The following is an 11995-nucleotide window of genomic DNA, read 5'->3' as shown; positions in this document are numbered from 1 at the left end:
ATATGGGGAATCAAGTGTCTTCCCCCAAGAGAGACATATATATAACCTTATGAAAGGTCTTCTTAAAAAGCTCAACATTGATCACATTGATCCAAGTTGGGCCCGTTATTCCAACTCCAAGGGGACCCCAAGCAGGGACCCCTCTCTCTTGTCACCAGGATCCCGAACGAGGATACAGAGGGACTGAAATTGGAGAGCATGAGTTTTGGAAACGGCAAAAGATGGTCATACCGGCTGCCCCAGCCTGGCGTCCCCCGAGACATGTTCCCTGACACCGGAGTCCTCTGAGACACGTCAGGTGGTGCGAGGAATTTAAAGGGATCTTGCCGTAAAAAAGTCTCAGGACCGACTGCCCCCCCAACCGAAGACTAAGGAGACAAAAGTGTTGCCTCCACGGACAAGGCACCTATGGACATGGACAAGAATCCTAAGGACAGGGACAAGAATCCTACGGAGATGGACAAGAATCCGCCTTGCCTACCATCTCATCAGGGATCCTTTTTGTCTCAGTACCCACTGCTGACACCCACATCACCCAACGAACTCAACGACACATCGGTGTCTCTTGACGTCCCAGAGACTCCAGAGAGACTGCTCGTCGGAGCCTGGGCACATGAGGTTGCTTCAGAACTGGGAAAAAGTTTATGTGGGAACGAGTGGGTGGTGGAAAGAGTTAATAGCGGACCCCTGGCATGCGAGCGGAACAGGACCCCAGCGCTCGGCTGGGCCCCAGTGCTCACAGGCGGGATCGCGCTGTGGGTCGCGATGGGGTCAGGGCAGAAGCGGCGACGCAGCTCCGGGAGTCGGAGAACCACCGCAGAAGTCGGAGAACCGCCCCCCCCACACCCCATCCACCCATCCATGTGGCGTGGATGTGACGATTCGCGTCTTGCAATGTTCTTTGTCTGATAGGTTGGTTTGCAGCATTCATTTGTATGTGAGATCATTACATGGGTGAAATATTGATTGCGGGAAAAAACTTAGACATTGATAGTTTGATTCATGAGTGAACTGCATTGGAAAAGCAAGGGGTTCCAGAGAAAATTCAAAGGAAGCCAGTGTGAAAATATTTGGATGTTCAAAAGTTGCATGAATTGTTTCATCAATCTGCTAAGGTGCTTTAGCTACAATACCACTTCTTTGTTTACTGAGGCTAAAGGGATTGCACAGTCACATGGACTGTCAGCAATTCCCCAGCGGCCTTGCCCCTGGTGTGAAACCTTGTGGCACAGGCACATGAGACGTTTTGGACTGCACAAACGCGGGAATCTAGTAAACGTGTCCAGTGCCATGTACCCCGTGAAATCAAAATGCACAAAAGCCCAGGAGATATAGCACAAACAATACAAACCTCTTTCCAATTGTGGGACATTACCCATGTTACAGGGACACCACACTGGCCTGCAGGTCAGGCCATGGTGGAACGTATGAATCAAACTCTCAAGTGTTTTTGCTTCACAAACAAAAAGGGGGAGAGAAGGACATCTCTCCAGCTGATCGATTAAACAAAGCTCTGTATGTTTTGAATTGTTTATGTCTGCCACAGAACAGCTTGGTACCTCCAATGGTGAAATATGAAGGACGTTTAAAAGGAGGTTTGAAAAAAAGAAAAAAAAAAGAAAAAAGAAAAAAGAAAAAAAGTCAATCTCAAGTGTTAGTAAAAAATTAAATGACAGGTACTAACTTGGGGAAAGGAGATCTGACTGTGTCATTCCAGATGCCATGGATCCAGAAAAAAGCAAGCCTGTGTGAACCAGGCGGAGATCCTGATCCCAGTAGCTTATGTCAAGTGTTACAACTGCAGCCACAATGGACTATGAGTTTTGCTGCGGGACATATTGAACTAACTAACAGTCTTTGAAATATGGATGTATTTGTGGTAAATGAAAATTAGGGAAATGGTGATTTCTGCACAGCCTAAGAACACAGACTGCAATGGGTGGTGCCTGCAGGAAAACATGAGGCTGATGTTACCTGACTCCTGAAACTGTCAAGACACTGAGCTGCAGATGTGGATTCTGTAAGACTTTACAGAATCAAGCAGCAACTGATTTTTGTTGCTGGCTCACAGACATGGTTGTGAAAATTTTGAAAGGCATGTGCTGCATGAATGTGTCCACTCTCGGTCAATTCATGTGAGCATTCAGAAATTAATAGATCAAACACAAAAGATACAAGAAAATGGATTCTTTGGATTGGACAATTGGTTTCAGGAGTGGGGAATTTCAGGATGGATATTGTCAATGGTCAAATTTGGATTACAAAGTCCCTGTCAATATCCTTGAATTTCCTATGAAACAGCAAAGTTTTTCATACTGAGAAGTATTTGGTGATCACATCTTCAAAACACTACGGCCTTGAAGGCAGAGGTACGGACTGCCTTAAACCAAGGAGGAGTTGTAGGAAGGTATTTGGAAGTAAGTGAACATGTCATTACTATCCGTAATAAATGGTCAGCACAGAAGGTGTGCAGATAACTTTTAGACATAAAAGATAAATTAACAATGCAAGAGTGTGTGTAGCCAATTAGTTTTTAGCTTGCTACATTTTACAGTGTGGTTGTTCGTTTATGGGATGTTTTTTAGATTTAGTTAAATAAGGACTTAGGGTTTTTTATAGTTATTTTTGCCTTAGTATTTTTGACAAGTCTTGCAAAAGAAAATATCATGCTCAGTGAAGGAGGTTCTTTTTGCTTAACAGGAAGGGGGAGATGTGGCATGCAGCTTGAGAAACAAAGCCTCAAGCACTGCCAGGTGAACAGATAAGGGGATGGAGCCTTTAGGCCCTGAACCTCGGGGAAACTAAACAAGGTGGCAGCATCCTTGCCGGACCCCTGCTGGGACAGGCTCCAGAAGGAGCTCTTGCTTTAGATAACATATGCAAACTGTCTGACGAGGTTTTAGAAGTTCTATTAGCATGATAAGATAGAGATGCTGCTGTGACAGAAAAACGCTGACCAATCAGATGTAGCCCACGAACACCGTATGTTTGAAAGAAAGCAGCCGTCTGCGGAGCATATAAACAGGAATGGTTCTTTGCAATGAATCGACTCTTGGTGCATCAAGCTGTGTCCCGTCTCTCTCTGTCGCGGCACCTCACCATTCCCTCCTCATGCCAGTTGCTTCCAGCACCTCGAAGCCTTTTTAATCTGGCAGAGTGGGGTGGGAAGGGCGGCAGCTTCAGAGGCAGCTGAGGACTATTGCCTTTTCATACAGGCGAGGAAAATGCTGGTCCTGCTGCTGGACATCATGGGGAGTCAGCAGGATGCCAGCGCTGACAACAAGGCGAAGGCCCTGCTTCTCTTGAGACATGTGATGGGCCACATGAGCGGGAAGGAGGCCGTCCCCATCGCTCCGCAGCTGCTGCAGACGCTCGTGCCACTCTTTGATGAGGTAAGGCTGCTGTGGGAGCCTCAGCCCCACCGATAGCCCTCTTGGAAGGTCAACTGCCCCTCAGCCCAGCCCTGCGGCAACCACCGTTCCCCTCCCCTCACACCCCTGGGCTCCCTTGGGGGCGGCTCCTGGGCTCTGCAGCCCAGCTCCGCTTCTCCCTGACAGGTGGATTCCCCAGAGAGCTCTGCACTGGGGGTGCTGATGTGGCTGCTGGTGAATGCTGGGCGGGCTGGCACAGACAGAGGCCTTTGCGTGGCCTTTCATGGGCCCGGGGCCATCCCGCTGTGGCTGCCGATCTGTCCCACAGCTCGTGCGTGCAGAACCTGACTCACGTCAGCCACGCCAACGCCCAGGGGGTGCCTGTTGCTCAAGTCCTCCTGTCCTCCTCCCTGCCAGGAGTCCAGCCAGCTGCAAGAGTTCTCCATCTGCCTCTTCAAAGATGTTATAGAGATGCTGATGGGGAACAACAAGAACATAAAGCAGCAGGTGAAGAGGAGCCTCGTCCCGCTGCTGTTCCACTTGAATGACCAGACCGAGAGCGTGGCCAAGGTACGGAGCAGTGATGCGGGGAAGGGCATGGTGACACTGTGGGGGTGTCCTGAACATCAGGGAGGAGCAAGGGCTGCTGGCACTTGGGTCTGTGCAACTCAGGGACCAACTGTTTGGGTCCCTGAGGACAGGGCAGAGCTCCCCTCCTTCCCTGCACCACGGCCTTCCTCCTTGCTCCGTGCCTCCTGCTGCAAAGCAGGATGGGGAGGCAGGGTCCCCTGCCATCCCTGCTCCCCCCATTCAACCCTCCTCCAGCACACCCCAGGGGAATTTCCCAGCACACACGGTGCGATGAGGGGCGGAGAGGCTGGCACCCTCATTTCCCACCCCTGCCCTACCTGGTCCATCAGGTCCCAGCAGGCCACCATAACCATCTAGGTCATGACACAGGAGTCTCCAGGGTCTTCACAGGTGTCTCTCTAGGTGTTGGAGGCTGGGGCTGCGAGCCCCAAACCCTGTCCCCAATCTCTGTCCCCCTCTGCAGGTCGCTCAGGAAACCCTCCTGGTTGCTGCAATGATGCTCAAGTGGAACCAGCTCGAGCACCTGATGCAGACCCAGAAGACACAGAGCTGGGGAGTGCTTGGTGAGGATGAACGTGCGCCCCCCCCCTCCCCCCCAGGTCCCAGTGCCCAGGCAGCACAAGGGATGCCCCCTATGCAGCCGTGCCCCACCTCCAGCCCCGAGCTCACAGCCTGGAGCTGCATCCTTCTTTCCTGCCCTCACACACAGAGCCCCTGAGCACTCTGCTCTGGGCCTCTCTCCCCTTGCACCTTCGGGATGTTGAAGGAGACCCTAGCCCACCTGGGCCCTGTGGTGGGATGATGGGGTCTCAGGACCTCCAGATCCCCCTCTGCCATCCAGCTGCCTCTGAACCTGAGCCCCACAGGGCTCCTGGCTGGGAGATGGGAATGGCCTGGAGTGGAAAGGGGATGGCGTGCTGGTTGAGAGGAGGGACTGGTCTGACCGTGAAGGGTCTGTGCCAGCCCCGTGACCTTGTGCTCCCTCCAGCTGGTGCAGGACCAGAGCCGAGTTGAGGACTACGTGAGACAGAGCCTGCCATACTTGAAGAGTGCTCAGGCCAGTTTGCAACTGGAGGCTGTGAGGTTCCTTGGTGAGTCACAGTCCCCACAACCCAGCACCCCCACCCACTCCCTCCCCCAGACCTCCCAGTACTGTCCTTCCCTGGGGTCATCCTGTTGAGGGGTGCAGCCAAACCGGCAGAGCCGGGAGCTGTGCTGCTGGGAGCGCGCTGGGGAGCGGGTGGTCTGACGGAGCTCTGTGCCCAGGGCTGGCGGCACCGCACCTGAGTGACAGAAGTGAGCTGCTGTCTGATGTCTGCAATGGTGAGTAGGGGCAGTGCTGGTGGGACAGAGGATGGAGCTTGGGCAGGGGGCTGCTGCACCTTGCCCTGCTCCAGGGAAATGCTTCAGGGGCAGAGGAACATCTCAGGGCTGTGAGGGGACATTCCTGAGCAGTGGCTTCCAGCTGATCCAGCTTCCAGCTGATCCCTTTGTCCCACCTGCTCCCCCCCCGCCTCCCCCCCCATTCCCCTTTGACCAGGAAAAGGGGCTAGCCTGGGGGGAGCAGGGGGTCTCTGCAGATAGGCAGGTTTCAGCTCTGTTCTCTTTCCTTCTGTCACAGACCTCCAGCTTTTGCACCGAGAGTCCGGAGAGCCGGTCACTTCCCTGGCACTTCAGACCGAGCAGATCCTGAGATCAACCCCAAGGCCACGGTCCAGATTATGGGGGTTCCTGCAGGCACTGTGCTGCTGGCTCAGCAACACCTAGCACAAGCAAAGCTCTCTGCAAGAAGACATCCTTCACATGGGAACCACCCTGAGTGTGCTGAGCAGACAGCATTGTCTCAGGCCTCCACTGCTGTGTGTTGGGGACATCTCACCCCTCAGCCCATGCTGGTCCCATTACTGCTTAAGAATTTCATCCCTCTGTTGGGCTTTTCCCCAAAACAAGTCATGTTTGTTCACCTCTCATGGAAGCCTCTGCTTCTTTCTGGGAGGGGCAAAAGGTCAGACCCTCCCATCCCCACCCCAAAGGAACCAGGACTGCCTTGAGAAGCTGCCTGAGGCTTTCCAGCAGCCCACAGCAGCACACAACTCGCTCGCCTGAGGTGTCCTCACAACAAAGCCCCAGCCACCCTGCTCAGCTGCAAAACCTGGCATTGAGAGGTGGTCACCTCTTGGCATGCTCTGGGCTTGCACATCCCTGCCTGGGAGCCAAGGGAGAAGTTTGGAAGAGCTGTGCCTCCAGAACACCTCCTCTGGGCTGCTGGGGCTGGATGCCCAGCCTGTTTTCCTCGCCAGTGCAACAGCACTGGCCACAGCCCAGCTCCAGCTCTTACCCCAGCCATCCAGGCTGGGACGTGGGATGGGATCCCAACAACCCTGGGGGTGTCACCAGGGTGGGGAACATCTCGGGGCTTTGGGGTGGTGAGTTATGGGGGCGGACAAGGAGTTGTGGAGGAGCCAGGAGTCTGGGTTGAGGACTCTGAGGGACACGGAATGGGGTCCAGGCAGCCCAGGGGAACATCTCAGGGTGCTTTGGGGCTATTGCACACCCTCCAGTCTGCAGGCAGGGACACACCAATCGCTTCTGAACCCAGGGTATCGACCTCTCTATCTGGACACAGATGCCTTGGTGCTCCAAGCCCCTGCTTGGGGAGCACGCAGGATGCTGGTCCTGCTGAACAGCAGCCCCATGCTGAGCAGTGAGGACGCACACGGTGTTTTTCCACGTGTCCCACTCAGTGCCCCATCCTTGTCCATCTTGGAAAGTCCCTCCTTGAAACAACAGAGCCAACCTGCAGCGTCCTTACTGTCCAGGGGGGAGAAGGCCAAGAAAGTTCTCCTCCTAGAAGACCACCAGAGACCCCATAGAAGCCCCTGCACTTCTATCTTAGGGTATAACATAAAAATAATAATTAAAAAAAGATTTCACAACAGTGCAAACCTCTGGGACACGACAGCACGATGGAGTGACTTCAGGGTAGGAAACGGTGGGGGGGCCTCTGGGATGTGAGGTGTCTGACTGCAAACAAGGCCCAACACCTCTCTCCCGCTGCCCTCCCCAGGGAAAGCTATTCCAGGAGTTTGGCAAATCTTCAAGGGCCCAGCTGGAGGTAACGCCACCTGCAAAAGCCTGGGAAGTTGGCATTGATGTCCCCCACAAGGCTTCTGGATGGGTGGGGTCCTGCTATATCTCCCCTTAGGCAGACCCCAAGGTGGTTCTTTCCAAGACCAGGAGGAGCAGGGGGTGAGAACATGAGGCTCAGCATAAACAGACATGCACTACAAGGTAGCCCGTGTTGGCCTGCTTGGCTAATCCTGACCCACAAGCTCACAGGCTCAACAGAAAACCTAAGGCAGAGATCCAGGCTTCAGCATTTCATTAAATTAGTATCTGCTGTTGTTATTATCTATCACGGCCTTGAACCCCTATTGCTGTGATCTTGATAGAGGAACCACAAGTCAGCTGAGCCATCTGCACGAACCCCTGACACATCAGAGTTTCACTGCAAAGAGACTTTGAGAAAACCTGGAGTGTGACAAACACAAACCTCAAGATGTTTTGCAATGAGAAGGGATCTTCTCCTTCTGATCTTGTGATGTTCTGCACCAGGGGCAGAACCACCCCATTGTCCTGGTTTGGGCTGGGGTGGGATTAATTTCCATCATAACATCCCGTATGGGTCTGTGGTTTGGATTTGTGGCCAAACCAGGGCTGGTAACACACTGTCTGGGTATTGCTTAGCAGTGCTTGCACAGCATGAGGGCCTGATTGCTAATTCTGCCCCACCAGCAAGTAGCCTGGGAGAGCAGGAGCTGTTCTGAGGGGACTCTACCACGAGAGCTCAGCCACACTGCAACTGCTCAAAGGCATCTTCCATACTCTGTGACTTCATGAGGGAGTGAGCACTGTGTGGCACTGAGCTGTCTGGCAGATAAAATTACAATAGGCACAAATCAAGGCAGGCTCAGGCGTGGCTGGTTGAGGAGCAGCCTCAAGGAAAAGGCATTGGGTGATAGGAGGGATCCCAAAGCAGCCCATGGTGCTGAACAAGAATTTGGGCATGAGCACACTGGGCTGCATGGGGAAGAGCATGGACACTCAGACAAGGACACTTCTTGTCCATCTTGACTCAGCACTGGTGAGGACAACTCTGGAGCAGTGAGTCCCAGTGTGGGGCTCCCTAGCCTGGAGGAATGTGCAGGACTTCTCACATGGGAAGAGAACCTCTGCTGGGGAAATCTTAGGGGGAAAAATCCACCTGAACGATGTTCTCTACCGACTGTTCTGGATGACCCTGCTCTGGTAGGGGACTTGGACAAGAAGATTTCCAGAGGTCCCTCCCAATCCTGATCACTCTGTGATTCCAGGATTCCATGATTTGATGTGAAGAGGCTGAGACCTGTATTTCTTTAGGCTGGAGAAGTGGAGGCTGAGGAATTCACAGGAGTAGCTCCAAAGAGTTTAAATATTCATTTCAGTGATGAAGGCATTCTTTGAGGTATGAGAAAAGAGCATGAGAAAAGAAATCCATCATAAACTAGAGCTTTGGAGGACACAGTGGATGTGAGGATAAAGAAATGTGACTTTGCCCTCAGTGCTGTGGGTCAAAAAGTCACTTGGAGTAAGTGTGGATGAGCTGGTGGGTTTGTGCTTGTGGGAACATCTGGTGAGGATGGAGACAGCAGTTCAGGCAGGGACATCATGGGGAGGGAACGAGGTGGGGAATAGTGTTTGGTACCTGCAGCCTACAAAGAACCAGGTACAGGCATGAGGCAGTGTGGGATGGGCTGTGGTGCAGATGGCCAAGGGTGTCAGCCAGGATGAAAGGGCTGATAGTAACAAGGTCTTTGCCCCCTTGGCTGTGGCTGATGTCCCCGCCACAGAGGCCTCAGGGAAGACACATTGTCCTCATAGCCATGGAGCATCATTGCCTCCTTGCACCCATCCCAAGGGAGGCCACCATGTGTCATACTGCTGTCCTTCCCCTTGTGTTTTCTCCTCACATCCCAAGGAAGAGCTCTGAGACACAGGTGAGGGTCAGGATCTCCCTGCCCAGGGGCTGGGGGTCAGCACTTGGCATTTCTGCTTCATCAGACCAAGCCAGGGTGTCCTCAGCATCAGAGCTGCCTGTGCTTTGCCTGGGTTTGTCCTCATGGCCTCCAGTTGTCTGCTCTAAGGAGCCCATGGGGAGGCTTTGTCAGGAATGGCTCCCAGTGGGGTCTGTTAGTGCTTCAAGGTACTTTGGGCATTACTCCTGACTTGAACTTCTGGAGAGGTTTCTTCCTCTTTGTACCTTGAGGTCTGTGGACTCAGAAGAAAAGAAACCATGAGGCTCATTAACAACCACAAAACCCTTACAAGCATGGCTCTTAAACTCATTTTAATTAAAAAAAAATTAAGACTTCTATAGCTAATTGGAGAGGTTTTATTTGAGTGATGAAAATTTCAAAGGAGTTTCACAGTGCAGGATTTTTTCAAAGGAAAAAATGTCTCTGTCATATCTCTGATCATGGAAGACAGTTCAGCAGCATGCTGCAATGGGGGCTGGTCCAGAGGTCTGCTAAGGAGATCTGGACAGGCAGGAAAAGCAGTCTCTTGAGGTCCAACCCTGCATGGAGAACCTTGCTCTTCCCCAAGCCCAGCAGTTCCCTCACTGGCCTCCTGGGACTCCCAACACTTTTCCTGGCATCATCTGTGCTCACAGGCACAGGCAGATATCTCTGACAACAAACAGCAGTTACACATGACACAGTTTAATAACCATGACATCTCTCTCCTCAGCTGCCTGCTACGGCCAAGCAGCGTGTGCAGGGGGTCAGCTTTCAGAGGAGATTCTCTCCCAGAACAGTTTTGATCAGATACATAGAAAGATCACTTATCAATACACTGACCTGACAGAATAGTCCATTGCATTACTTAAAGATAGGATGTTTTCCAACTGTCTGAAGATCAAAGCAGACACCAGAGAGCTGAGCAGCATCTGAATGACAAATTAGCAAGCAGAAGTGGAAACATCTGAGCAAAGTGAAGTGCACATGTTCAGCTACTCTGTTGAAAAGATGTCCCAGACATGGCTGTATCATCAGGAGAGGTTGAAACACCTGAACAATGAGGGAGATAGAAGAGACAGACCAGGGTACAGGTACAGGGGCAGGCCAATATTTCTTCTGCTGCCATGTGTGCACTTCCTGGAAATTCCTCTTCCTCTGTGGTGGGAAATCATCAACATTTCAGACCAGTAATCGAGTCATTCAGCTGATGGAAAGGTGGTTGTAATTTTTTAAAAAAGAAAATGAAAGACAAAAGAAAATAAGACAAATAGAAATATTCTGGCCCTTTGAGGACAAACACAATGAAAGGAGAGTACAGCTTGTCACTATGCAATGTCTGGCTCACAGAACGTCAGGACATACTGCATTAGGAATGGGACGAATGTGGAACATGTTACAGCTTAGAAAATCTAGAATGAAAAAAACCAACCAACCAAACCGAAAATATTTGTAAATTCAGACTGCTCCTAACATGAGTTACATTGTCAGCGATGGGCAGAAAAAGATGAGCAGTTCGTTGTTGCTTAGAAACATCCAGTCATCAGTTTCCACACAGCATCCTTGAGATCCTGGTTCCTCATGCTGTAGATGAGGGGGTTCACTGCTGGTGGAACCACTGAGTAAAGAAATGACACTACCAGGTCCAGAAATAGGGAGGAGATGGAGGGGGGCTTCAGATACGCAACCACGCCAGTGCTGACAAACAGGGAGACCACGGCCAGGTGAGGAAGACACATGGAAAAGGCTTTGTGCTGTCCCTGCTGCGAGGGGATCCTCAGCACAGCCCTGAAGATCTGCACATAGGACACCACGATGAACACAAAACATCCAAAAGTTAAACAGGCAGAAACCACAAGGAAGCCAGTTTCCCAGAGGTAGGCATCTGAGCAGGAGAGCTTGAGGATCTGGGGGATTTCACAGAAGAACTGGTCAAGGACATTGCCATGGCAGAGGGGCAGTGAAAATGTACTGGCTGTGTGCAGCACAGAATAGAGAAACCCAGTGCCCCAGGCAGCTGCTGCCATGTGGACACAAGCTCTGCTGCCCAGGAGGGTCCCATAGTGCAGGGGGTGGCAGATGGCAACGTAGCGGTCATAGGCCATGACAGTGAGAAGACAGAACTCTGTGGAGATAAAAAATACAAAGAAAAAGAGTTGAGCCACACATCCTGTGTAGGAAATGGCCCTGGTGTCCCACAAGGAATTGGCCATGGATTTGGGAACAGTGGTGGAGATGCAGCCAAGGTCAGTAAGAGAGAGGTTGAGGAGGAAGAAGTACATGGGGGTGTGGAGGTGGTGGTCACAGGCTATGGTAATGATGATGAGGCCATTGCCCAGGAGAGCAGCCAGGTAGATGCTCAGGAAGAGCCAGAAGTGCAGGAGCTGCCGCTGCCGTGTGTCTGCAAAGGGCAGGAGGAGGAACTGGCTGATGGAGCTGCTGCTGTTGGACATCTGCTGCTGTCTAGTGTGGAGACCTGTCCAATGAGGAAAAGGCACAGTGAGAAGTTAGGGAACTCTTTTTTGACAAAACCACTTCCAATTCTAATGGAATACACTCAGATTGACTCTCTGTATTCAGGAAGCCTTTTGTCACGTCCCTTCTGGGAGGTCTGCTTTGTGCTGGCTTGAGTGTGCCACTGCTGGGAGGAGGGTTGGTTGTGGGCTCTGGAGAACCCAGTCCTGCCTGGCAGCAGTCAGTAAATAGAAGGATGATGTGATCTCAGACTTAATCCCCTGTGGATAGGATGGAGCTATGGAGTGTTTGTTCTGTCAGAACTCTCTGACATTGCTGCTGCAGTGCCAGTGAAACCTTCCCCTGAGTGCAGCGTGGGGAGAGCTGCTCTGTCCATCAGCCCTGGTCTCAGCTGCCCTGTGCTGGACGCTCTGTGATCACACCCTGCTGTTCCTTGCAGAAGAAACTGGACCCCACAGAGAGCTGAGGAATCCAGTCTCGCAGGACAGAGCTCCAAAGCCCTCC

General features: G+C 52.0%; 1 protein-coding gene across 1 annotated transcript; it reads right to left on the bottom strand.

Annotated features, from left to right (window-relative positions):
• Nucleotides 1-10542: 10542 nt before the first annotated feature.
• On the bottom strand, nt 10543-11469 carry LOC311200207 (olfactory receptor 14A16-like; the record flags this gene model as incomplete). The annotated part of the gene is made up of 1 exon (XM_084274395.1): nt 10543-11469. The coding sequence occupies one exon, from the start codon at nt 11467-11469 to the stop codon at nt 10543-10545; it is 927 nt and encodes a 308-aa protein (XP_084130521.1).
• Between the last annotated feature and the right edge of the window lie 526 nt (nt 11470-11995).

The sequence above is a fragment of the Gallinula chloropus genome, assembly GCF_964237585.1.
Source record: "Gallinula chloropus genome assembly, chromosome: 22".
NCBI lineage: Eukaryota > Metazoa > Chordata > Aves > Gruiformes > Rallidae > Gallinula > Gallinula chloropus.
The sequence above is the reverse complement of the archived record's forward strand: the minus strand, read 5'-3'. Positions and strand labels throughout refer to the sequence as shown.